Genomic DNA, 26,841 nt, shown 5'->3' on the forward strand with positions numbered 1-26,841 from the left:
TTCACTGTGGTATGTTTGGGAAAAACACAGAAACATTTCTGTACTGAAGAGTAGTACTTTAGGGGTGAGACTGTATTTTGCATATTAGGTTCTGCTAGAAGGGATCATTTATCTTTTAGAAGATGCCTAGCAACCTATTAGCTTTCAGAAAGACTGAATGACTGGGCTTCCATGTAACATACCTCTCAGATGGCTAAGAATCCTGCACAACTAGACATAAATAATAAGCCTTTTTGAATTATATATATTAATTATTTGTTTATTTTATTTTACATTTGTTAACTGGAAAAGTCCAGCTGGACACAGGTCCAATTTTAGTGAGGCCCAGGGAGAAAAGCTCCACACAAAACATACACAGTTAAGAAAGACTTGAGTAGAATATTTATAAGATATACAGTAGTAGTAGCAAATATACAGTGCTTCACTCATAGGCATAGTTTACAATGATTTGATATGCTTTTACATTCAAAGAAGCATGAATAGAAATTTACAGATACGAAGGAGTCTATCAACAGAATATTAATTTACAATTAGTATTTCATAGTCATTAGAGTTTGAAGACCTTGGTTTGAAAAAGAGTCATGATATTGAGATTTAGCTAGCATAGAAGCAGTAGTTATAATCATTAGGAACAGGCAGTTTAATTGGGAGCAGTACATGGACATAGCCATTTTTTGGATATGTGAGTTTCTAGCAATAATTTGAGCTGTGCTGAGCTTGTGGTGGATGTTATGTTGGGAGGTAGGGCATTCCAAATTTTAGCTATATAACTGGAGAAGAGGGATTCACCAGCCTGATTGTTGGCAGTGATGATTTATATCAGGGTTTTTTATTGGATCATAGAGTTCTAGTACTGGAGCATGGCTGTAGTATGTTTTGTAGAACAGGTGTGTTTTCTTTATGATAGAGTATTTCTGGGCCATGTTTAGTTGGCTATATAGCAGGAGTTGAGGAAGCTCTAACAAGTTGAGCTGCTTGAATGCTCTACAGTGATGCAACTGAAAGTTTGAGTTGGTGGCAAATCTAGCGATTTTATTATAGCATGTCTCTGGTTTTGCTAGGTCAGATTTTCTTAGGTTGGTAAATATGGGTGATGTATAGAGCAGAGTTGATATCAAATGGTTTTGAGCTATAGTGGCTTTTGTGTTTGTTGTGAGGTAGAGTTTGTTCCTATACAGTGTACCTAGTTTTTTGTGTACATTTTTATGGTTTGTGATATGCGGATGTCAAGTGTGAAGAGTGGGTGTGATGATGGCACTGTTTGTTGATATAATATTAAAAAAGGATGCAGTAGTTTTACTGGAATGGAACAGCATAAGTTTGGTTTTATTAAGGTTCAGGATAATTAAGAGTTTGTTAGCATACTGAATAACAGAGACATGAGGGGCTGAGGTATGGAGGTGGTTTGTGAATAATGAGAAAAGTAGGGGACCTAGTATGGAGCCTTACAAAACACCTAGGGTCACAGGAAGAAGGTGTAATATGTTTCCTTGCTAATGTACTACTTGCTGGCATCCAGTCAGGTAATCTTGGAACCAAGCAAGAGTGGCCTGACAAAATTTTAGCTCTTAAAGGGCAGTTAAGAGTTTGTTGTGTGAAACCATGTTGAAGGCTTTTGACAGGTCTAAGAAAATAGAGGATACATATTTATGATTGTTTCTTCTTCTTCTTTTGGCTTTTTCCCGGTTAGGGGTCGCCACAGTAGATCACCTGTCTGCTCATGATTGGCAGTGGAGTTTTACAGTGTCAAGTTGCCAGCCCGGCACCCAACCTTCAACAGAAGGCACACACACACTCACACCTAGGGCCAATTTAGAGTGGCCAATCCACCTACAGCATGTCTTTGGGATGTGGGAGGAAACCAGAGCACCTGGAGGAAACCCACATGACCACAGGGAGGATATGCAAACTCTGCACAGAAGGAACCCCAGCTAAGGATCAAACCAGGAAACCTCTTGCTGTGAGGCGAGAATGCTAACAGCTGCACCACCGTGGCCGCCCATATTTCTGATCGTTTCTATGATAGTTTATTGTGTTGGTGAAAGATAATAAGGCAGTAGTAATACTGTGGTGTGGGTGAAAACCATGCTTTGTATGGGATAGTTTGTTTGCAGGTATTACATGATCTGTGTGTAAAAATTCTCTCTAGTGTTTTAGACAGAAGGAATAATTTAGCAATCGGATAGTGGTTAGCTAGCTCTGTACAGTTGCCACCTTTGTACAGTGGAATTATATGGGAAGTCTTCCAAATGGTTGGGACTTGGTGTTCTAATATGGATCTGTTTATAAGTATTGAAACTGAGCAGGTTATTGTTTCAGCTGTTAGTTTTAGAAAATCTGCTGGTAGGTTGTCTATAGTTGGTGGGCTTTAATTTCTTAAACAATTTTTTTCATAGGATTATAGGAGGTTACTAGGCTAATGGCCCTGGGGCCTTTCCAAGCTTAACCAAGAGATTATCCCCAAAAAGAAAGATCAGTCAGCACCTGTCACCCTTGTCAATGAAGGACACAGGTGGATCCCCTGGGACAAATTTGTGGTTTCCCATCCACTCATCAAGGTTGCATTTGAAGAGAGTCAGCGAGGTGCTCTGTTTGACATGTATGGGAAGTCTATTTCAGAGACATGGCATCTTCTAGGAGACAAATCTGTCTCTCATAGGTTCATAGGTTCATAGGTAGGTACCAGGCCATCGGCCCAAGAGCCTACATAAGCCTAGCCAGCAAGGTTACATGGCTTACGCAACCCTAGAAAGTTATTTTTCTGTGTCACTGTCGAGCAGAGACACAGAAGTGATCCACGGGGTGTATTTCCTATTTCCCATCCACTCATCAAGATTTTTTTTGAAGAGTGCTAATGAAGAACTTTGCTTGACATAGATAGGTAGCTTGTTCCAGAGTATAGGAAGTTTCTGGACAGGAATCTATCCCTCCAGCATGTACTGTTTATTGTGGTGACAAGGTTTAGGTCCCTAGAGCGTGTAGCTCAGAGGGATTGGGATTTCTTTAGGTGTAGCATGTCCAACAGCACTGGGTTTGAAATAGCTTTATATGTTACGCAGAGATCACCTCGGAGTAGGCGATATGCTATGGAGTAAAGCTGGAGTTTTCTGAGGCAGTCAGTGTAGCGCATTTGTTGAGGCCTGTAATGCTCTTTGTGAGGTACTTTTGTGGCCTTTCCAGCTGCTGCAGATGTCTTGTGAGGTACATTCCAAAAGGGCCGTTGTACTCTATAATGGGTCTAATAAGTGTCAAGTAGAGGGGAACAAAGACCTCTTTTTTCCTGGATGAGAACCCTTTTATGATGAGGTGTGCCACATAGAAGGACTTCCTGACTACTATGGTGATGTGACTATCAAATGAGAGACTGCTGTCCACCTGGGTCCCAAGGTCTCTTATCACGCATTCGGTGTTAAGTAGATTGCTGCCTATGTGGTAGTTCATGGGTACAGAGTTTTTACCAAAGGGGATGACACTGCACTTTTTGGCATTGAACTTGAGGCCATGGCTCTGACACCAGGCATCTGTCTCAGTGAGGCCCTTCTGTAGGATGTCCACAACATTTGCGGACTTGACTATGGCTACTAGTTTGCAGTCATCTGCAAACTTCGTTAGCCAGAGGCCTTCTGTGTTAGCCTGTACTTCAGAGAAGTAGATACCAAACAGGAGAGGTCCCAGGACGGAACCATGTGGTACTCCACTTGTCACTGCTTTGAGGTCAGATTTGGAGTCTGCAATTTTTACAGTGTGGATTCTCTCAGTGAGCCAGTTGGCAACCCCTCTTGTGATGTAGGGATTTATACCTAGTTTAGTGAGTTTAGCTATAATTCCAGAATGAGGGATGGTGTTGAAAGCCTTGGCAAGGTCAAGATAGGCTGTGTGAACCACCTTACCCTCATCCATGGCTTTGGTGACTGCCTCAAAGAAGTCGATCAGGTTCAGGAGGCATGATCTGCCTTTCACAAACCGGAACTGGGTGGGATCCAGAGTTTGAAGGTTACCAATGTCTTTGTTTATGAGTTCCATGATGATACGTTCCATGGCCTTGCAGACCAGGCTCATCAGGCTAGTAGGTCGATAGTTCCCAGGATCAGTGGTGGCTCCCCCTTTGTGGAGTGGAATAACTGTTGCTGTACACCATTCAGTGGGCACAAAGCCTGATGCAAGGCTATTATTGAACATGGTGCTTAAGTGAGGAGCCAGTTCGTTCTGAAGTTCGTGTAAAATGCAGCCTGGGATGTTGTCCGGTCCCATGGATGCTGTGTTTTTGGCTTTAGAGATTGCAGCTTTTACCTGCGTAGTTGTGATTACAGGGACTCTGCATTCTTCCTGTATAGATATGAGTCCTTTAGGGGGTGAGAGGGGGGTAAAGATAGTACTGAACCTATCTGCCAGGATGTTGGCAATATCAGTTGGTTCTGTAATTTTCATGCCTTTGTGCTGTAACTCAGAGCAGATCTGGGTGTTGTCATCTAGATTCTTGACATAGCTATAGAATACTTTGTGGTTGTCCTTGGATTTAGTGGTGATTTTGTTTTCATAGCTAGCTTTGGAGGATCTTATAAAGGATCTCAGCTTCTTACTGAGGCTCACCAGGGAGCTCCTCCACTCATGGGATTTTACTCTGTTTTGCAACAGTTTCTTCCTTCTGTTGTACAATTTGTTTATGGCAGGGGACCACCAGATTGGCTTCCTTTTTTTGGAGGATATTGTCTTGGTTCTGTTTGGGATAGCACGATCCATGCACTTGTGTAAGTACTTATAGAGTGCATTTGTGTAGGATTCCACAGTTGTAACAGTATTGCTCATCTGCATGGGTGTCATGAAGTTCACCAATTCTGTCTTAAGAAGCATGAAGTTGGCTTTGGAGAAATTTTTTACTGTGGTTTCCTTAATGGGGGGTGGGGGCGGGATGTGGATATCAAGGGTGATAAGCCTATGGTCGGATCGGACCAATGAGGAGTTGACTTCAGGTGTGGAATACTGGTCACTCATGTTGGTAATGACTAGGTCTAGGATATTGTTGCCCCTGGTGGGGGTGTGGATAAGTTGATCTAGGGCATTGGAGTTTATGAATTCCAGAAAGCGTTGAGCTAAGGAGTTGGTACACAAGTAGTTTTCCCAGTTAATGGTGGGGTAGTTGAAGTCGCCCATTATTAGGGTGTTTGGTTGAACCCTAATATTTTCCAGTACATCAAGAAAAGAAGAATGGGAATCCTGGGGCATGGTGGGGGATCTGTAGCAAGCTACAATTTGGATTGCAGTTTTGCCCAGAGTTAGTTGCACTTGGATAACATTGGATGCATTATGCTGAGCAACTAGCCTGGAGGTGTGGATATCCTTAATGAATATGGACACACCTCCGCCATTGGTGTTTCGGTCCAGGTTACATGGCCGAATAGTGTGGTATGAGTTATAGCCTGGTAGTGCATGGGGTGCTCTCTGGAGCCTTGAACCTCAGTCACTGCACATGTATCGATGTTCTCCATTTTAATGAGTGCCTTGAGTGAGTGCATTTTGAGATTTAGACTTCTAGCATTGAGTAGCATTACCCTTAGTTTTTGCTTGCCTGTTCCTGTTATGGTGGTGAATTTGTTATTTGAACCCTGCCTAAAAAAGGCACTATAGGGGCAGCAAGAGCATTAGCCAATATCTGGAATCCCAGGGGTGACAGGTGGAGGCCATCTGTGGCAAAGCATTGTCGTCTGTCAACCATGTCATCCCAAGCAGAAAGATACTGGATCCCCTTAGAATGACACCAGAAGCTTAGCCAATTGTTGAAGTCAATCATTTTGTCCTTGTACTGCGGTATCATTCTGTGTGATGGCAGAATGCTACTCAGGGCTAGAGTCATACCTGCCTGGGCTACAAGATCGGAGAGCTCTTCCATGTTTCTTTTCATGTCCAGGGAGGTACGTCTCAAGTCATTCATACCAACATGGACAATGACAGAGTCATATTTCTACTTGTTATGGAGTGACCTGAGTGCATGGGTTATGTAGCAGATCCTGGCACCCAACAGGCAGCTGACCGTAACCTTCTCCTTGTTTATCCTGGTGAGTGGAACATCAGTGTACCTGACTATAGAGTCACCTATTACTAGTGTGTTGGGTACGTTGTTTTGCCTTATTGGCTGTGGTTGAGTGGCACACTGAGTCTGTGGGCCATGTGTCATTTGGGTTGTGTTGGGGGATGGAGTTTGCTTGCATTTCTGCTTTGGAGGTCTCTGTTGCTTAGACAGATTATTATTGAGAGCCTCCGCGAATGATTTTGTGTTACTATGTGTGGATTTTGGTGGTGTAGATTTAGTGAGACTATGTGATGAGTGTGGTGTGGTGCAAATGTTTACCTTCTCCTCATGACTGTCAAGTTCAGTCTTGGTTGGAGAGAGCTTTACCTCCAGTTTGGCTAGATAAGTGCATCGCTTACAGGTTGTAGTGTTGGGTGGTAGAAGGAGAGGATTGTCTGTGTGCATGAGGCAATTTCTGCATTGCCTCAAGATGCCCAGATTCATCAGATAGACAGGAGAGAACACTGGGAGCTGACCCTAGGACATGCCTGAATAAAAAACTATTTTCCTCTAGATAAGTGAGGAAAGTGAGTACAAGAGCAGTTTTTCTCTAAGCAAGTGAGAAAAGTAAGCACAAAAACTGTTTTCCTCTAGGTAATGAGGAAGATTGAGTGCTATAGTAATTAGTAGCTTATTTGGTGCTTACACGTTCTGAACAAGTGCTGAGCATGAATAAGCAAATTTAAGTACTAAAACTAAGAATCTGTATCTCCACTAGACGAGTTACAGGACAGAAACAAGTGCAAATGCAGGCTTTCAAATCAGAAAGTTGAGAGAGATGGAAGATTGCCCAAATGGCCAATAACTACAATTTCTGGGCCAGAACCACTCCTTATGTGGTAGACAAGTTACCTAGTGCTTACCACTCCCAATGATAAGCTAGAAGGCTTCCCTCCAAAACAGAAAGGCTTGGGGGGCTCAGAAGCTTACATACAGTCCTGGATACAGCAAATCTGTATCTGGAACACTAGTTACAGGAACAGTAGGAAACAGGCTTCATTTTTTTTTGTTTTTTTTTTAACAGAAAAGTTAGACCAGACACAGTTTAAAAAATGCAATTAAATTAAAAAGAACTAAAAGCAAGTGCAGAAAGAGTTTATTAGGTAGCATGTGGTAAAGAGATGGGACTGGTGGAGTGTCCCAGATCAAATCTACAGTGGGGCGGGCAACTGCAAAAGTCACCAAATTTAAATTACAAACTAAAAATAGGGAGGGTGAGTGGGACAAAACAGTTTCAACAGAGATCTAAGCAACAACTAACAGTACTAACTTTAAAACCAAAAAATATACTTAGCTCTGTATATTTGCCAATCAGTCTCTCAGAACAGTGAGGGAACAGTTTCAACAGAGATCTAAGCAACAATTAACAAACTCTTGTTACAGCTGAGATGGGTTGAAGGGAGAAGGAGTTATTGTCTTTTCTTAGACTAGGAGTAGTTGGAGTTGAAGTGGGTAACTGTTTCCTAGGGAGGGCTAATATGGTTTTGGCAAACTATTGATTGAATTGGGTAGCAATATTTTCTTCATTATTAGCAGCAGTATGTTGGCAAGTGCTAGTTTTTCCTCATTGGAGTAGGTTGTTTATTGATGACCAGAATTTTTGTGGGTTATTTCAGTGTTTGGTTTGAAAATCAGTGTAGTAGTTTATTTTGTCTTGGTTAATTTGTTTCTTTGCTTTGTTTCTAAGTTCGTGGTACTTTTGTTTTGCAACAGTAGATTTAATTTTGTACCATTGATCCTAGGCTTTGTATCTAGCTATTAGTGCTGATCTAGTTTCTTTTTTTAGCCATGTGGGCATAGTTGGATTTTACTTTTATGGTCTTGGTAGAAGCTTGTGTGTTTAAGATAGAAAGGAAGGTATTGTTAAAGTAATGGACAGCATCTTCCAGGGGAACAAGTTTAAGTGGCAACCAGTTGCAGTGTTTTAGGGAGTTTGTGAAGTTATTTGGTTTATATTGCTTTTTATTCTTTATTTGTTGGTAAGTAGTTTGTTTCTTTGAGTTAATTATTTGTCTGATTATTTAGGTTTGGAGATGATCACTGAGGCAGTCTGGAAGACAACCAAAATGAGGGGAGTGGATTGGTTTGTTTATTAAGATCCAGTCAAGTATAGAATGCTTATTGGATAATTTATTAATCCTGGTGGGGTTTGTATGAGCTGGATGAAGCCATAGAGATTAAAGTGATTAGTGGGATTTTCAGAGCTACATGATGTCCAGTCAATATTAAAATCACCAATGATAATTGTTTCTTATCACAGAGATTTTTCAGATCAGCTTAATATGTTTTCCAATGTATGGGTATTGTCTCTGGGTGGGATGTAGGTTTCAGTTAAGTTTATATGTTTATCTGAGTTTAAGGTAAGCTCAATAAGTAATACTTTAGTGTTATTGAAAGTTGGAATATTTTGATTTGAGGATTCTAGGGTTAGGTGATTTTTATATATTAAGGCAATGCCATCATCCTTTTTGCCTACTGTGTCTAGGTGCAGGATATTGTACCCTGGTGGGAGAACCTCATTATTGGGTATGCTAGGTTTAAGTCATGTTTTGGTAAGTAGGACAATGACAGGGGAGTATAGAGCTAGGCTGGCACATAGTTCATGGATTTTATTACAGATACTTCTAATATTAATGTTTAAGATTAGGAGATCAGTTTTGTTTCTAGGGGATTGTTGATGATTGTGCTTGGATGCTATTGGCAGCAATTGAACTGTTTAGTTAGCATTTGGACTGGGATTTGGATGAATGTCTCCACTAAGATCTAGACTGGAGGCAATGAGAACTCACATTTTTAAGATTTTAAGTACATACCTATCATATTTCTGGGAAAGAGTGGGGGTGCTGGGGATTGGGATTGGAGTATAGTGGGTCTAGTGATGTATTGTTGTATTGTAGATGGATGGCGATATAGTGATGTTTGTTGGTTTAAGTTTCTGAGGGTTGAGGGTGGAGGTGGGTTGGGGTGAGATTGGTTGTTTTAGACTGGTGTGGTAGGAGGAGATGTGGGTGGCTAAAGTTAGCAATGTACAAGTAGCAATTTGTGTCATTAGTATTTTGATGAGAATGGGTAGAAAGGGTGAGAGTCATTAATGGAGATTTGTTGTATCTGTATTGTTAGTTATTAAGGTAGGGCAGATGTAGTTTAATGTTATTTGTGTGAACAGAGGAGATTTAGTGTAGTATTGATAGATACTTAACTGGTATAATGTGGTGATTGGATAGTAAGCTTGGATTGATAAAGTGTGCTGACTGGATGAACTGGGTTGTGGGTATGGCTAGTTAAGAGTAAATCTAAGGAAAGTGGGGTGGGTAGGAATGGGGGTAGGGTAGGGGGGAGGAGTGAGCCTGAGTGGAACGAGGGTAAAGGCAGTGGATAGAGCCACTACATGGAGGTGGTGTTTTAAAGAAGAAAAAAATGGTCAGATGCTACTGTTAGCCCTAGGACAGTGCCTTAGTATATGATATACTACTAAATAGTTCACTTAGAAGCAAGGGCAGACTATGCTCTAAAGATAAAAATAAAATCCCAAACAGAGGACTATGACACATTATGTGTAATAATTACCAGGAGAGAGGATAGCCAAATAAATGGCCAAAGAAAAAATAAAGGGGGCTATAGGTGTACGAGGTCCAATGCACACATGCTACATTGGACCTTCTACATCTGTAGCCCCTTTATTTTTTCTTTGGCCACACAGTAAAAGTAATGAGCACTGCAAAGTTAATAAATATGATTAGTACATACACTACTTATTAGTTAAATTTTGTCCATTTTTGTGTTAATTTTTGTGACAGCTGTTTTTATGGTGCAGAAAATGTTTTTGTCCTGGAAGCCACTTCAGGGAAAAGTAGACCGTAGTGAGGAAATAGAAAGAACTAGTTATTTTTTCTCCATTTCTGAGATAATGCTTGTGGCAGCCATTCTTACAATGCAGGAAATGCTTTTGTCCAAGTAGTCACTTCATGGAAAAGTAGACATTAGTGAGGTAATAGAAGGATTGGTAGGCATACTACAACTAGGATGCTGACCAATGTTAAGAAGCAGCTACATTATTTTTAAAAACATTAATAGATAATTAACATTTACCTGTTAAACTGAAAAGTTTTTTGAGAATAACATTTTGTTTTCCATATAGAATTACTGCTGGTACAGATTTTATTTGCATGCCAGCAATAGTAAGTCTGTGTATTTTTTTAATTCATTCTTCTCCATGGTTGTACTACCATGGAATTAATATATGCAAGTAAAGGCGATGAGGGAAAAGTCCTCCACTTGTGCAGTGCAGGGGATTTGCACTTGCAAAAAAAAATAAATATTATTTTAGGTTATTTATTAGGTTGGTTCTCTGATCATTCTTTGGCTGTTTGATTCTTCCACCAGTAGTTATTTGGTGAAACATACTAGAAGCTACTATATCTTCAACAGGCTGCAGAATACAGGTTCCTTCTACAATATCACCGCATTGTATATTACCATATTTTGCAGATATTAATATCAAATAGAAGAAGACCAATACTAAACATCTGGGGTGTTGCAAAGGGATGTTAGGTACTTGTAACCCATCTTACCAACTGTATCTGTTTGCTATAGTACTCAGAGAATCATGGAAAGCCAGCCATGAATATTCTTTCTTTACCAAGATTCCTTATAACATTCATCAAGCTCAAGAAGCCAAAGATTTTCTTTAGTCCAAAAAAAAAACAATGTGTCAATATGATTTCCTTTCTTAATTTCAGAAATTATTTTATTGATAATGATAATTGATGTCACATTTACCCATCTCCATTTCTGAACAGTGCTGGGCTGTAAGATAAACGTGAATGGTTGAAGGCTGGAAATAAACCACATTTTCAAATGAGCTGTTAAATGAAAACAGAAAAGATATTGGTGTATAGTTGTTGAGACAGTTTAGTTTATATTCTTTAGTGTATCACCCCCTCTGCCCCTGCAAATCATTAAGTCCCCAATATGGCCACTCACTCAACACCCTTTATGAAACAAGAGCATGACTACAGCACAGCTATCATGCAAGTAACCCCCCAGAAGTCTTTGAACTTTACAGTCTATCAATTACTGTTGAAATATATGAGATTTTAAAGGTTGAACATGTAATGAGGACTTGCTATATGCTAATATGAATGATGGTTTGGCCCCAGCATTCTCACCTCTACCCTATAAGCACATGCTCTGTTTGTCTCTAGTTTGAATCAGGGCTTGTATGTGTAGCATGCATTCCAGAAAATGTGCCACCATCTTCCACAAGCCACAGATAAACTCCCCTCCCCTGATCACTCCTTTCCCATTCACCTTGTTCTTGCAGTATTCAACTCATTAACTGAATCTTGGTCATTTGGGACATAGTCAGGGCTACTTCTCTGTATATAACATGAACCAGCTCACAAGTTGCAATGCATTTCACTGTGAGAGGAATGTATTTTGATATTAGCTTAGTTTTATAATTTCTTATAGAAGATATTTTCTTTGTTTTTTCAGACCTTCTAAAAGAAAAATAGACCAATGATATTGTAATTGTTTTTAAGAGGCTGATGAGGCACCAGGCATTTTTCACTACTGATAAAAAGCAGTAGCTGAAATTAGATACTGCTTGCTAACATGTAAGGCCATAGAAATATTTCTGTCATCATTAAGTCTATGATTCCTTTACATGACTCTTAATATTCCTGTGAAGGACAGAGGTTCATGCCTTAAATCTCTTCCTGTTCTTATCAAATATTATACCATGACCCCCCATTAATATTCCAAAATGTGCACGCTGATTGGCCAGCGTGCACATTGTAAATCGAGTTATACTAATGGAAAAAGGTCCGGTCGCCCGGACTTTTTTCCGTTAGTATAACTCTATTTTAACATTGTCGCTATGTTAAATGGGTTTAACATAGCGAGACAGCTTTAAAATAAGCAACGGAGATCTCTGTTGCTTATTTTAAAGCTGTCTCGCTATGCTAAACCCATTTAACATAGCGAGACAGGTTTTAAAAACAACGGAGAAAGCAAGATCTCCGTTGCTTTTTTTTTACTGTTTCACTATGTTAAATGGGTTTAACATAGCGAGACAGTTTTAAAATAAGCAACAGACATCTCCGTTGCTTATTTTAAAGCTGTCTTGCTATGTTAAACCCATTTAACATAGCGAAACATTAAAAAAAAAGCAACAGAGATCTTGCTTTCTCCGTTGCTTTTGCCCACAGCTCTGATTTACTGCGCAGGCGCGCAGTACATCAGAACTGCCGCGGATGCCAGACATCTGCGGAAGGGCAGCAAACAGGCATTATACTATGCCATTATTTAAGAAAAGTAATAGTTTCTTTTCTTAAATAATGTCATGGTATAATAGCAATAACCCACTTCTGGGTGTGGGTAATGCTGTATTTACCCACGGTTGGCCAACCGTGGGTAAATCCAGCATTACCCACACCCAGGCATGGGTTATTGCTATAATATTACACATGGATAGGGTTTGAATCCTAACACTGCTGCAAAATAACATGAGATATACAGGTTATAGGTCCCAAAACTATAACAGCAGCACCTATGTTTTATACACATACACACACACACACACACACACACACACACACACACACACACTCAATGTAGCAATCAGGAAATTACAGGAAGTGCCTTTTTTGCTCTTCATTTGCAGAGCTGAGAAGGTGGGTGCACCTGTTTGTGATACGAGCACAGGGTGCCGGTTGCTTCTCAGAATGACAGATTTTAATTAACCAAAAGAAAACTAAAGCTATGTCATTTTCAGCCCACAAAACTCATTACCTTACCGCCTCTAAATCTTAAAGATGTTAAAGGAAAATAATATCACAGAGTAAAAGTACCTTGGGGTCACACACGACTTTTCCCTTAAGTTCTGACTACACACATATAGGATCACCACTAAAATTCTTTCACAGGATGAACAATTACAAAAACAAAAGCGGGGATGCATGGAAAATAAATGACCCATTGTGAAAATAGCAGACATTCTGTGCGTGTCTGTTTGTTCCAAACTCACAGCAATCACTTAAGCGTCAAGCATTCAGCATGAGTTAACAATAACTTCAGCTGTACATACTTAACTTTACAAAATAATAAATATCAAATAAATTTACTCACTGAAAAAATCAGTTTTATTGCATCATAATAAGTACTTTCATTCACAAACTGGACTTCATCAGAAAAAAGATGATCTCATGAGTCCAGTACTGTTTGCAAAAAATGTCAAAGTCAACACTCTGACATACCTTCCTTGTTGTTACAAGCTCTTATACTTGCAGATATTTTAATTGCATACACTGTTTGCAAACACTGTCTCTCTTATCTGTGTACTTGACTTTTCTACCCTGCTTACAAAACTTGTATTATTTACTAATCTTCTTTGACATGCTTACCTGGTTTGTTAACTTTATACTCTGCCAGTTGATTTTGATCTGTGCTTTACAGTGGTGCTATTGATGAAAGGGATCAATTTTCACTGGCATATTGCCACAGTTAACAAAGAGTCAGGCTGAGCCTACAATTGGTCCACTGACATCAGCGGACTACCCCAATAAACAAATAAAAAAAAAAATAACACCATTACTAGACTGTGAGTCCACCATCCACTACACATCCCTCTTCACTATCAAAGTGGCCCTGAAACTGTATGACATATTGCATATAGTATCCCTGCATTGTGGTGCATTATAGGTTTTTGACCACACGTGGAGTGTGATACAGCAGTAACAGCATACATTTCAGTTTATGTACAGTAGCAGTAGTACTATTCCCTGACAATAGCAGTAACAGGCTGGCATCCCAGAACACAGCACTATTAGTAGTAGTAACATATCAAAATACCACAGTAATAAAGGATTTGGTCATACCATAACTCAATGACAGTAGCTGACATTGTCATACTGCAAAAGAACAACCATAACAAGGCATTCTGGATTTTGTAGTACAGGAGTAATAAGAGTGATTGATGTACTAACATTCTGTACGATAATATGCATTTTTCTCTCCTACAATCCAAATTTTGCAGACTGAGTTGAGTATAATGTCTTTCAGTCTAAATGTTATCAAATGACAGAAAGTACATATCAAGCCAGGCATTATTAGCTAAACACACTGCAATCTTTTCTTATATTTTTGAAGCCTCTCATGTAATGTCTTCTGACTTTTTTGTTTTCCTGAAAATTACCTATTAGGTATCAATTTCATGGCATTTTAGTCCAGCTTAATGAGGTGACACAAATAGCTCTTTTCTCATCTTCTGCTTTGCCTTATTGAGATGATCTCTGAAGGGCCCCATTTAACCTGGTAGAGATGATGACAATATATACAGTGATGGCCAGAGCACAAAAAGCAAACACTGACTAAAGTCTTATCTTTTCTCCATGTCTTTTGTATTCATTACTGAAGGGAACTACGGGCCTTAGTGATTGAAATGGTCTTGGCAACAGACATGTCCTGTCACTTTCAACAAATCAAGGCAATGAAAAACTCCTTACAGCAACCAGAAGGGTAAGTTATTTAGTGTTATGTAGGTAGAGAATACAGCTGGGCAGCTGTATATGTGACATTAAAATTGAAAGACAAAGGAAATTGCTAACCTTAGAAGTGATAACCATTTTTATCACACAGCTTTGATGTTACTTGCATTATTGTATCTATTTGAATCCTACAGATGTGATGTAGTGCGGCATTCTTACATAACTTCTGTTATTGCACCTGATAACAACATAAAAGAGGATGGTAGATTTCCTGTTTAAACTCTCAACAGTCAACAATATTACAATGCTGATAAGAGTGTGGGCATGCTGCATTTTCAAATTTCATGAAACAGTATAATTTTATATGTAAGCAGATGCTGCTGAAATGAAACTGTTTTTAAATAGCTTTACTGTTAGGGCAGCAATATTTTTCAGCAGTATTAGTTCTTGTTTGTTTACTTTAAACCTTTTCTGCAGTCTTCCAACTCATTATAATTGTAAAAGAGCAATGCAATTTTTTACAAAATGTAAAAAAGTAAATATTGTTTTATGGTCTACATACACACATACATGCATTGATGTCTGCTACTGCCTCACCTTCTTTCCAAGATTCATTACTTAGTTAATCTTTTGCATCTTGAACAAGCAATGGGATATTGTTGCTGGAATTTTAGTGAATGCTAAAAGTATTTTTTAATCTGCAAAACTGCAGAATATTACAAGAAGGTCCCCTCCATCTGTGCAAACAGGAACAGACAAGAGCACCAAAACAGCTCTCAGTGCAAACAAAAACAAATAGGAGCGATTAACAAGATCTCAGGACTCAGAAAATGCCAGGTGACAGTTTTCAGCTGCAAAAATGCAGTTCATTGTATCAAGGCCCCCTACCTCTGTGCAGGCAGCAGTAGCTGGCAGCTCTGAACAAGGCCTCAAAAACTGTTACATGACCTTTGTCACATGTAAAACTGCAGTCTGCACTCCATTACAAAAAAAATGTATTCTGACTATGCAGTCAAGAAAAGCTACAAAGCTGTAGTCTATTGCAGAAAGAATGTACCTTTCCTGTGTGTAGTGAGGAATAGCTAGTGAAATTAAACAAGATCATCTATGAAGATGCACTCCATTATCATCATCCAGAAGATCCCCGTCCTCTGTCCATCCCAACAAATATGTATGCTAATATTGCTTAATCTAACCTTTCTTTATATGAGTACGCATGCCAACCTATTTATAGTGGGTATACTTTTCTCACATTTTATTTACAAGAAGTGGCTCTGTATGGAATCTTTTAAAGTGGTGTTACAAAAAATTGCAGTGCATTTTTTTTCTCACCTCCTTATTTTGTATCATTGCCACACTATTTACCATGCATGTATTTTATCATCATCTGATGTTTACTCTTATGTATACTGCTGTAACTGTTGATAATTACATTTGCATATTTTACCTTCCAGTCCATGTTGAATCTGTAATCACTATACTTCAAGTATTGTCCATACTCACAAAGTGTCTACTGTAATCTCTTTGTAAGTTTTTCTTTTACTAAATATGCTTATGAAGCTTTTCTACATGGGCTTCTTTGAAAAGGAGACTTGAATGACCTAATCAGACCTTCAGGGAAACCAAATGTAAATAGCTGAATAAATAAATAAATGTAGGATCAGTTGGGACCACTGAGCAGTGTGTAACTGTGAAGCCAAGCTGGCATTGCTCTACCAACAAAAGGCAAGTACATAGGCTTTATTTTTATAATCTGTGTTGCCTTACCATACTCAAGTGCCATTTTTATTTCTTGACTGGCTTGTTTTCAATGTAATATTGCTCAGACTGCCTCCTTCCTTCCAAGTTATACAGACCTTCAACTATTATTGCAGTCATCGACTGGATTCAAAGGTGCCCAGTTTACTAGGGCTGGTTAAGACCCCTCCCTCATGTGGTCAGATATTTTGGGTATAAGTTCAAGGCCTCCCTACTTGGTTATGATTTGAGTCAAAGAGCAAGACCGATCAAAGTATTTACATGCTCCAAGGTCAGTGGTCAAGGTGTACCTACTTGGTCACCCCTACTAGAGTGAAAGGTCAAGACCCACCCCTGCCTTATAAGCCAGCAGCAATTTGGGATAATACTTACAGCAATTGATCACATGTTTGTGAGAACAACATTAATGCTATCTGTGTGAAAGACAGGCCAAGCAATCTACTTTGGTATCTTGTCATAAAAAACTGTATGGATGGATACTGAAATTAAAACAAATTTCAGTATAGTGCTGGAATATCAGCCATTAGGTGAGAGGGCACTCATCAAGCTGTTGGGAAAAAGCAGAATAACCTTAAAGGTAAATGTCAGTTCATATTACAAGATCAGATTCAAATCTTTGGGTCATCTAACTGCTGATGCTGTTGTCCATGAAATGAAGATTGCAGCATGCTGCAAGGACATCTTACATATTGGGGCATGGAATACACAAAGTATGAAGCAGGATTTCCTGGTTGTAGTCAATAATTAAATAAAATATGTATGCCTTGATCTGCTGTGTGTCAGTGAACTGAAAATGACTTACATAAAACAATTCAGATCTGATAAACACATAGAATACTATGCTGAAAATGAAAGATAAAGTAAATATGGTGCAACATTTAACAAAAAAAAAAAAAAACTGACGAAGTCAGACAATCACCATAGTTTATTGAGAAACAAAAAATAAGTGCGTTCATTTCCAAATAATGTTGAGACTTCATCAAATAAAATAAGAAAGAATCATCTTACTTTTATATCATGGCTATGCCAATCACAGAAAAACATCTTAATATGCTCTAATTAAATAATTAACCATTAAAAAAATGCATAAATACAAGCCTTACAAATAATCATTACAACATATAAAAACTATATATATATATATATATATATATATATATATATATCTATATATATATATATATATATATATATATTTAAAATATACACATCCAACCATACACCTATAATAAATAAATAAATAAAGTACGTCATCTAACTTGGACTTTCAACTTTAAAAGGCATCTAGTAGTGTTAATTCATTTAATCCAGGCCCCCCCAACTGTATTAAAATATAAAATCCAATATAATTCATGTTTTTCTAAATATAGGGACCATGGCCCACCTCTCGTCATATCCCACTTGTTCAGTAACAATGAATTTCAAATTACACCCTGTGTAATTTAACAAATGCTTATATAAGGCATTTGTCATTTTAGCTTTAAGACTCTTATACTAGTGTTCATAGATTCCATCTCTAAGTCTTCACTATGACTTACCAATATAAAAGGCGGGACATTTCTGACAATGAGCCCCATAAACAATACCAGTACTATTACAATTGTACTTTCCTTTTATTTTAAATTGATGTCCATTAATGTCAAAGAATTCCCCCACATTGATAAACTTACACAAACTAAATCTCCCACATTTTGTCATATAGGTATCAGTATCATGTTTGTCCCTTACTGGGTGTTCTAACAAACTTTTCAAATTAGAACCCTTCTTATAAGTAATGATGGGTTTATCTCCTATTTTTTCTTTAAGAATCCTATCTTCATTTAAGATAGTCCAATTTTTAAAAATAATTTGTTTTACCAGATTACTATCAATATTAAAAGTGGTAACAAAAGATAACCTAAAATTCTAATTTTTAACCTTATTATTTGATTGTTGGTCAACTTGAATTATAGCCGCCTAGTTCAGATAGCTCAAAATTGGTAAAAATAGTTATTCCTTCTTTTATTAATCACTTCATTCATAAGATTCTCAACAAATACCATACGATAACCCCTCTTAATAAACATAGATTTCAGAGTGTCATATTCACTTAAAAAATCTTTGAAGCATGATATTATGCACACTGTCCTAACAAATTGCCCCTTAACAACTGATTTCTTCTGCGAGATAAAGTGGGAACTGGAATAATGTAAGAAACTATTGGAATACTTTAGCTTCCTATAGCTTTTTGAAACAAGCTTCCTATTAACTGTATCTTTCTCTAATGTGACATCTAAATAATTAATCCTATCTAAGCCCATATTGAATGAAAATCTCAAAAAATCAGTAGTATTATAGAGATATTCAATAAATTCAACAATATGCTCCTTAATCTTATTCCAAATAATAACTATATCAACAAAGTATCTGATGTACATAGCACAAGCTTTAAACCAATCAGTGTTAAATCAAAGCTTATTTTCCCATATTAACATAAGCATTTTAGCAAAAAGGAAGCCACATGCCGCACCTGATAACAATCCCCTACACTTGTACAAAATATTTGTTTTCTAAAAAAATATAATTCTTCTTAAGCAAAATCTCTAAAAACTCTTCATAAAAATTACTCTTGTCTTGGGGTAACCCTTTGCTAAAAAGTATTCAGTAGACCATACTGTACCTATGTCAAATTTTTAACATTAATAGCAAGAAATATATTCATCATTAAAATCCAACAAATCAACTTTTTTTTTAAATCCCAAGAATCAATACAAATATGTGATTCACTAAAAACAAATTGTTTTAAATTAATATCCAGTATGTTATCAAAGGGTGCAGTAATAGAGTTATGAGTATCCATTAAGGGACACATAGGTGGATTAAATAAATCCATATACATTTATGGCAAAGCAAATATAATGGGAGTAGTAGGATACAAAAGATTTAGAAACTTATATTCTTCTAAGGAAATTCTTTGCTCAAGTAGCATATCACTAAGCTGCATCCTAATTTTACTATAAGCAATATTCAATTAATTGTAACCATCATCAAACAACAATGAAGATATCCTATTAGTATAATCTTGTTTGTCCATTACAATGATCCTACCTCCTTTATTGGGTTTTATACATCTAACATCCATTGTTCTAATAACATTAAGCAGGTCATATTCATCTTTGCTAAAATTATAAGAAGAAACTTTGTTGGTATTGTTTAATTAATCTTTAAAATTCATTTCACAAACCTTATCAAATAATGCAAGCATCAGATGCAGAGGTAAGTCACAAATATTCACTACATGCATTTTCAAGTCTGACCCTTCATTCTGCTCATTGCATAAAACAGATAAGTTCAGCTTCCTCACAAAGAGCTTAAACTCTATAATCATAGTTGCAGTATTCACTTTTCAAGAGGGGACAAACCTTAATCCTTTAGAAAACAAATCAGCTACTTTATAATCCAATGCCTGTGAGCTAAAATTATATACTTTAAAGTTGCCCAAGGCATTAGAAATAATCTTAGAAACAGAAGAAATATTTGTTGCTAACTGATCTGTTAAACTTCCTTCTAGCGGTAATTCCATGCTGTCTTCATATTGTTCTGGTGTTGTCTTGACATGTGACTTTGGTTGGTTGGTGTGAGTTTGTTCCAGTCTTTCCACTGATTCATTTGATTCTGATTCTTCACTCTGATACTTTCAGACTGGCAAAGAGGTTGCATAAAGGAGGAGACATATCAGTATAATAATCATTTTCTTCACATAACTCTGGATCACAATGAGAATTATTGTTGGTGTTAAAAGTAAATCTGTCAAGACCATAGAATTCCTTATGAAGAGGTGAACTCCTAACCAGCCCAGTGGGAAATCTCCAGGTCCTAAGACCTTCCAGCACTTTTTTAGTTTTTATGCACTCAGCAAGGTACGCATTCTCGATTTGCAGTTTACGTACCTTAAGTAATTTATAATGAAAAACGTCTAAGTTCTCATTTAAAGTTGCACCCCTTTGAACATTACTTGAGTTAATGTAAAAGTCCATTTTCTCAGATAACCATTCATTAAGGATAGGTACATTTAAGTTAATGATGTCCATATCTGATCCAGAACAGAGCATACCAGAGTCACTTCCTGATGTTAAAGTAATAGGGGCCTCAGTTTTTGGTGTTTGTTGGCCTATCAGAATAGAAGATGTAATGTTAGAAGCACAACCCACATTCCCTTGTAGTCTTCCAATTTCTGAGACAATTGACATACAAGCAAGATGATGTTCCCTAATGATTCAACCAAATCATTTAAATCCACATCTAGAAATAGGGTTTGTGAACCTCCAGTAGCATCCAAACACATGAGCTGACCAAACAATACTAACAAAATGGTTAAATATTCTTTGGAATGAAGAATAAACTTGCATGAATTCTAATGAAGTACAATGCAGTCAAAGAATACATTATTGTCTTTTTGTCTAGGAGGCAGAAAAGGATGACGTTGACCATTTCTATGAAAAAGTACCATCTGAAACTGAGAGATAGGTAAACAAGATAGTTATGAGTAACTGGAAGGAGTAAGCTGGAAAGAAAGAAAATATGCGCACAGTAATAGAAATGAAGCAGAAGGCTGTCTGATAGAACTGTGAAGACAAAATGTTCAAGCTCAATCCCTTCATTCGGCAACATAAGCAGAGACTCTGTACATGGATTTTACCCAGAGGGTTATACAGAAATCATATTGAATATGTTTGTGGAAGTACATTTTGGAAAAGCTCAATAAGATCAATAAAAACAGATGCTGGGGATCATGAGGGTACAGATCACCATCTTACTAGTATGCAGACTCAGGTTAAAACTGAAGAACAAGACTAAGCCAGTATGATACATAGTAAGGTTTGATCTTGAAAATATACCACTAGACTTCAAAGACTCTCTGCAAAATCAGTTTGCTGTATTAAATACTATGAGCGTTCCAGAAGAGTTATAGGAAGATGACAAAAAAGTTGTATTTCAAAGGAAGTGAAAAGTCACTACAAATAGTGAAAAAGCTAAACTGTCAAAATAATTTACAGATAATGCCCTGAATGCAGTTCAGAAATGTGCAGAATCTAAACCTACAGAAGAAAGAGATGCAAGGAACTTAGACAACATTTACAACATGCGGCTCTTTTTTCCTTGCTATCTGCCAGTCTGCAGACTGTCCATCACTGATTACCTGGCAGGATTAAAAGAAAGGTACCTTGTGCTCTCACCAGCTACTGCTGCTGACTGGCTAGCTTCATGAGTCTGTAGGACTTGTAGTTTTTTGATACAAGCACTGTAGTGCATGCCAAGTTTTACTTTTTCTTTTTCTTCATCAACAAAAATCACTTTTCTTTTCAGTCATTATTGAGATCACACTTTCAGTAGTCATCCCATATACATCCTTTCAGTAGTCACTCAGGATCATACCTAAATCACCCACTGCATTTTGATCATTTGTAGAGTCCTCTGACTTTGTATAAACTTGCTGAAACACCCCAACACCCTGTAATCCTAGCAAATTTTTGTATTAGCATTTTAGCAGATTCCATATAACTCTTCCTGAAAATAAAAATAACACAGTTATTAAGTAATATTTAGAGATTATTCATCTTTATAAATACTGCATTATATAAAGGTCCCAGAACCACCTCTGTCATCTCTATTACCCTCATGCACATGCACTTCTATGATCACTTTGAATCAAGTCATTTTGGAACTTTCCAAAATTAAAAAAAAACTACTTAAGAGTCTTGAAATAATTGCTGGATGTTTGTTACCAAGCATAGTGTCCCATCTAACAAAACATCTTCATCAATTCTTAAACATGAATTTCTCCACTGGCTTTGGCCCTGAAGTACATAAACGGGGTCCCTCTACTGACCATGTTAATTACACACTTATTAGTACCACTAGCATTATTTGCAAAGGCATGGAATGTTCTATAGCTGAACTAATAAACAACAATATAAGTATCCTTATATTCCTAGATGCATAACAGTTTGGCTTTGTAAATGGCAGGTCATGCCTACACAGCATGGTGGAGTTCTTTGAAAGGGTTGCTGAGGCTATAGATAAGGGGCATGAAGTCCACATTGCCTATATGGACCTTGGCAAGGCCTTTGACACTATCGCCCATGGTGAGATTACTGACAAACTCTTCCAACACAACATTAGCACATATATAGTTTGCTTCATTAGTAATTGGCTGTCTGAGCCAACACATACTGTTAAGGTCAGAGATATTTGCTCTAGACATAAGAATGTCACCAATGGTGACCCACAGGCCTCTGCCTGCACCCCTTCCTCTTTGGTATATATTTCTGTAACATAAAAGCTAATAAAAAGAGGCTATGTTTAACCATGTTTGCGGATGATTGCAAATGGAGAGTGGTTATCAAATCCTATTCTGACACTCAAATTCTGCAGAAAAGTCTAGACCAGACAAATGATTGGTGTATTAATCATGGACCTATCCTCAAAAACAGGCAATGCAGCATAGTTTCCTTTGAGAAATTTTGCGACTCTACTGCTTAGCATGTAGGTAACATTCCATTTAAATGTGACACAGTCATCATGGACTTGGGTGTCTATGTTGATAGCAAACTCTCATTTGACCACTACATCTCTGTGTTGATTAGAAAATTCCCTCTACCTGGTATAACTTATCCTCTATGGTATCTCACCAAGGCCCAAAGAGGTTAGAGTCCTACTTTATACATCATTTATAGGGCCTCTCACTGAATGTAATGCACCCTTCAGCATGAACGTCACTAAACATATAAACCACATTGAGAGACCTCAGTGTTTCCTCACCAAAAAGATTTCATGTTTCAGTACCCTTAGCTACTCTGATGGACTAAAATCTTAGTTAGTCATCTTACCTGTGGCTCTATGCTTGAAAAGAAAAACAAAAGAACAAAAAAACAAAGTCCTCCATGGGCCAGTAGCATTTAATGTCTGAAATGTTAATTACACAAATGAAGCTTCTTGCCAGTATCTTGAGTGTTCAGCCATTTCTGAGTGCACATAATGTGAACAGTCATGATTGGATGGGACTACTACATTTTAGGTGGGGCTAAACATGTTCAGAACTGGAATCGTGCTGGCTGTCTGATATTGCCTGATGACTTGTATAACATCAGGCTTACTGGTAGGCAAGACAAAACAGTCTTTTTTAGTTATAAATATATGTAATTTTGGTTTGACTCTGCCTCTGCTTTCTGAGTATTGGAGAGATTGCAGCATTTCAAGGCCATCTAGTTTAGCATGTATGCTAGATCTCGGCCCTGCACCTGCATTGAGGATTACTCCTACAAGGTATACCTCAAATAAAATATCTTGCCTGATGTCCCCTGAGTTCCAAATGATGCACTGCTTGAAAATTTTAAAGGCTTAGAATTTTGTCCAAGCTCTCCCCTATTAGCGACACATTTCCAGCACCCTCGGGTAACGTAAGTTACAGGGACTGTCTTATTTTGCTTTTCATACTTTGACTGCAAGTTTCAAGGATTTTCATGCACATGCAGGTACTTGTAGAGATGTTACACTTTCTCAATGACTGTTTTTCTGCCACTCTGACTGACGTTTAAAGGTGGTTTCTCTATTTCTTTCCTTGTGTCCATTCTAGCAAACTGCTGTAAACTTGCAAAGCATATTCACAAAATTACAGTACCAAAATCCAGTAGCAGCACCAAGGAATGCTCCAGTACAGAAATTAGAAGAAAACAAAAAAGGAGCGTAACACCATAGACATAAATCTGGAACTTTAATACAACAAAAACAAGAACAGGATAAGCGCTTTCAGCATGTGCCTTCCTCAGATCCTGAAAACAATTCCTATACACAACTATTTAAGAACCAGCTAACCAATCTAGTTAAAAGGCAATAAAGCAATAAAAAAATGAGGCAATGAAACATAGCAACACTTACTCCCCATTTGCATAGTGCACTTGTAACAAAAACGTTTTAAAATAACTTAGATCCAAGCTTAGAACAAAACTACATTTTGTTAAATACAATCAGCATAGCATATTAAATGTATAGTAAATAAATAAAACACTGCTGTTATAACCATTCACAAAATTAGGAAGTCAGTAGTAAGAATCCTAGAATGTAAGGGCAGTCTGTAAGGTGTAGTAAGTAACTATCATTCTATTAATGGCAATTACAGATGATTACAGTTCCAAGCTATTAATGAGCTCCTTCATGCAATCAAAAGATACAGGGTTTGTTTACTTTTACCTCCATTTGCCTTCTCAATGAGTCTGAGTAAGTCACCTAACAAGATAATGCTCCCAGGCAGAGTGTGAAAAATGTTAACAAACAGAAATAAATTAATTATCTTTCTGTAACTTATTTTCAAAATATTAGAGAAATGATTATACCCCCAGGTTTATCATTATACTAAAACTAAGCTACAGTTTAAATTCTATTTCTGGTGTTCAGGTACTTCCTTCTAAACTAGTCCATGGTGACATACAATCATTTATCAGTGTATTGATCCATCTTTCCATCCATTCATCTGTCCATCTACATCCATTTACATTTCAAACTTTTATTACCACTGTTGCACATAATGTGGTCATGCCATATTTTCATTTTTTTCATACAAACTGATTTCTTAAAGACTGCACCAAAAACATATGGTGCTAACAGATCCCCCTCATCTGCTCCACTCATCCTATCTTGCCTTAGAGTTAGCAATGCCACAAAAACGCATGACAAACAACTTGAGAACTAACAGTCTTGTAATGGATGTGTTTGAGCTCATCATTTTATGATCATATGTGGCAGAAATCAATGACATTTTTAAAATGTACCCAACATGTGGGGAACTTTACCAATTACACCCCCCCCTTATTTATTATTTTTACTCTGTGGCACTGAACCTAAAAGAGTGGTCACTACAGGCAATCAGACAAAAAGTGATCACTCCAGGCATTCTGACACCTGTTTTACTCATTCTGTAGGGTGCCCTAATGCTGGATTTCCCATAGCTCACCATAATGTAAGTATTTACAATCAGCCTCCACTGTGAAGCAACAAGTGAAACACAAGTTCTCATTTAAGTTACTATGCAATTTTGACTTGGGCTTGGCTGATCTGAGCCACTGACTACAACCCAATGCATGTATGTATAAATTGTTCTTAAGTCCTGCACACATAGCAGCTTATTTTTAAATGAACTACAACAACTCCCAGCCATTACAGGATAAATTATGAATGCCACTGTCTCATGGGGAATAAGGCCATAATAAGTATAGAAAAATAATCAAATGAAATGACAGTCTAGATAAAATGTTTATAACAGTCTGTGATAACATTAAAAATCATTTATTTTCGCAACAACCATTTCTATTATGTAATTACTGCATTAATCTCTCTGCATCTCTAAGAGATGTTAATACCTGTAGTATGTACTTAGACATTGAATATAGTTTAATTTCAGGAATAATATGGACATGGTGTGGGATAAACCACTGCAGTAAAAATTTGAGTGACAGTACATTTGGCTTAAAATAACAGTACGTTGTTTTCTAAAACATATACATTTCAACAGATTAGTGCATGGAATTTGCATTGCTTCAGAAACATTCAGGGCAGTGTGTTAAGTAACAACACAATCAAAACTAGGCAATCAATCCAGGGTTGGGAGGGTGGCCTAATGGTTAAGGTGTTTGCCTTACAAAAACAAAGTGCAGGGTTTGAGTCTCACAAGGAATAATTAGCTAGGCTTAAAATGGCTCACAAGGGCAGTTAGCTTAGTATGAACCTATTCAAGGAAATGGCCATTAGTAACATGACAAGAGAGTGAGCACTGTTTGTGTGCCCACTAACACTAATTCTTACCTAAAAGAATGTCAGGATGTTCTACACTATTAAATTACCACTAAATTTGGGGAAAATGCTTCTTAAAAAGAAAACCTGTACAAAAGGCTGAAATTTGCTGATGCTTTCAAAAACAAAAGTTGTGCACTTCTTTTAACTGAACTGTACACTTTGTGTAATAGAATGTAACCTTTACTTCCTCACAACTCTTTTTTACTCCCCTATTTTCTGACAGCCATCAGCTATGATGAGCAATTGTCACATTTATTCCTGCATGGAGATGCAGGACATAACAGCCCTTCATGACCTCTGAGGTGAGAATCAGTCAATGATATCATCCATACGGACTTGTGGGTTTCACCCCTACCCCTGGAGCTCCTAACTTCCTCATTAGCATCTGTTAGGGACTCAAGCTAACACTGCCCATCTTCCACCTAGAGCTGCCACTGTTTTTTGGCCATGAGTGGATCAAGCCTTCTCAATCACTCCAAGATGGGTGAGCTATATGCTGTTCACTCCCTTTCTCCGGCCCCCATCTTTCCAGGTCCTAAATTCTTCCTCACAACTTTATGTAAAATAGACCTAGAATAGAAGATAAAACTACTATGATTACTGCACTTGTTAAAAACAGACTAATCCTATAAAATTCCCAGAATCAATCATTCCCAGAAGCATTTTCAATGACAAAAGCAATTCTACCTCCCTAAAAGG

General features: G+C 37.6%; 1 protein-coding gene across 2 annotated transcripts in view; it reads left to right on the forward strand.

The window, feature by feature from the left end:
- LOC122796397 (calcium/calmodulin-dependent 3',5'-cyclic nucleotide phosphodiesterase 1C-like) overlaps positions 1-26,841 on the forward strand; it is a 2,375,955-nt gene that overhangs the window by 1,858,755 nt on the left and 490,359 nt on the right. For both annotated transcript variants that reach the window (XM_044064848.1, XM_044064849.1), the window contains exon 10: positions 14,486-14,587. In XM_044064848.1, coding sequence (XP_043920783.1) covers positions 14,486-14,587 — 102 coding nt within the window. The remainder of the gene's footprint in view (positions 1-14,485; positions 14,588-26,841) is intronic.

This window comes from Protopterus annectens, chromosome 3.part0 (genome assembly GCF_019279795.1).
Source record: "Protopterus annectens isolate FY-2018-M chromosome 3.part0, PAN1.0, whole genome shotgun sequence".
In the NCBI taxonomy this organism is placed as follows: domain Eukaryota; kingdom Metazoa; phylum Chordata; order Ceratodontiformes; family Protopteridae; genus Protopterus; species Protopterus annectens.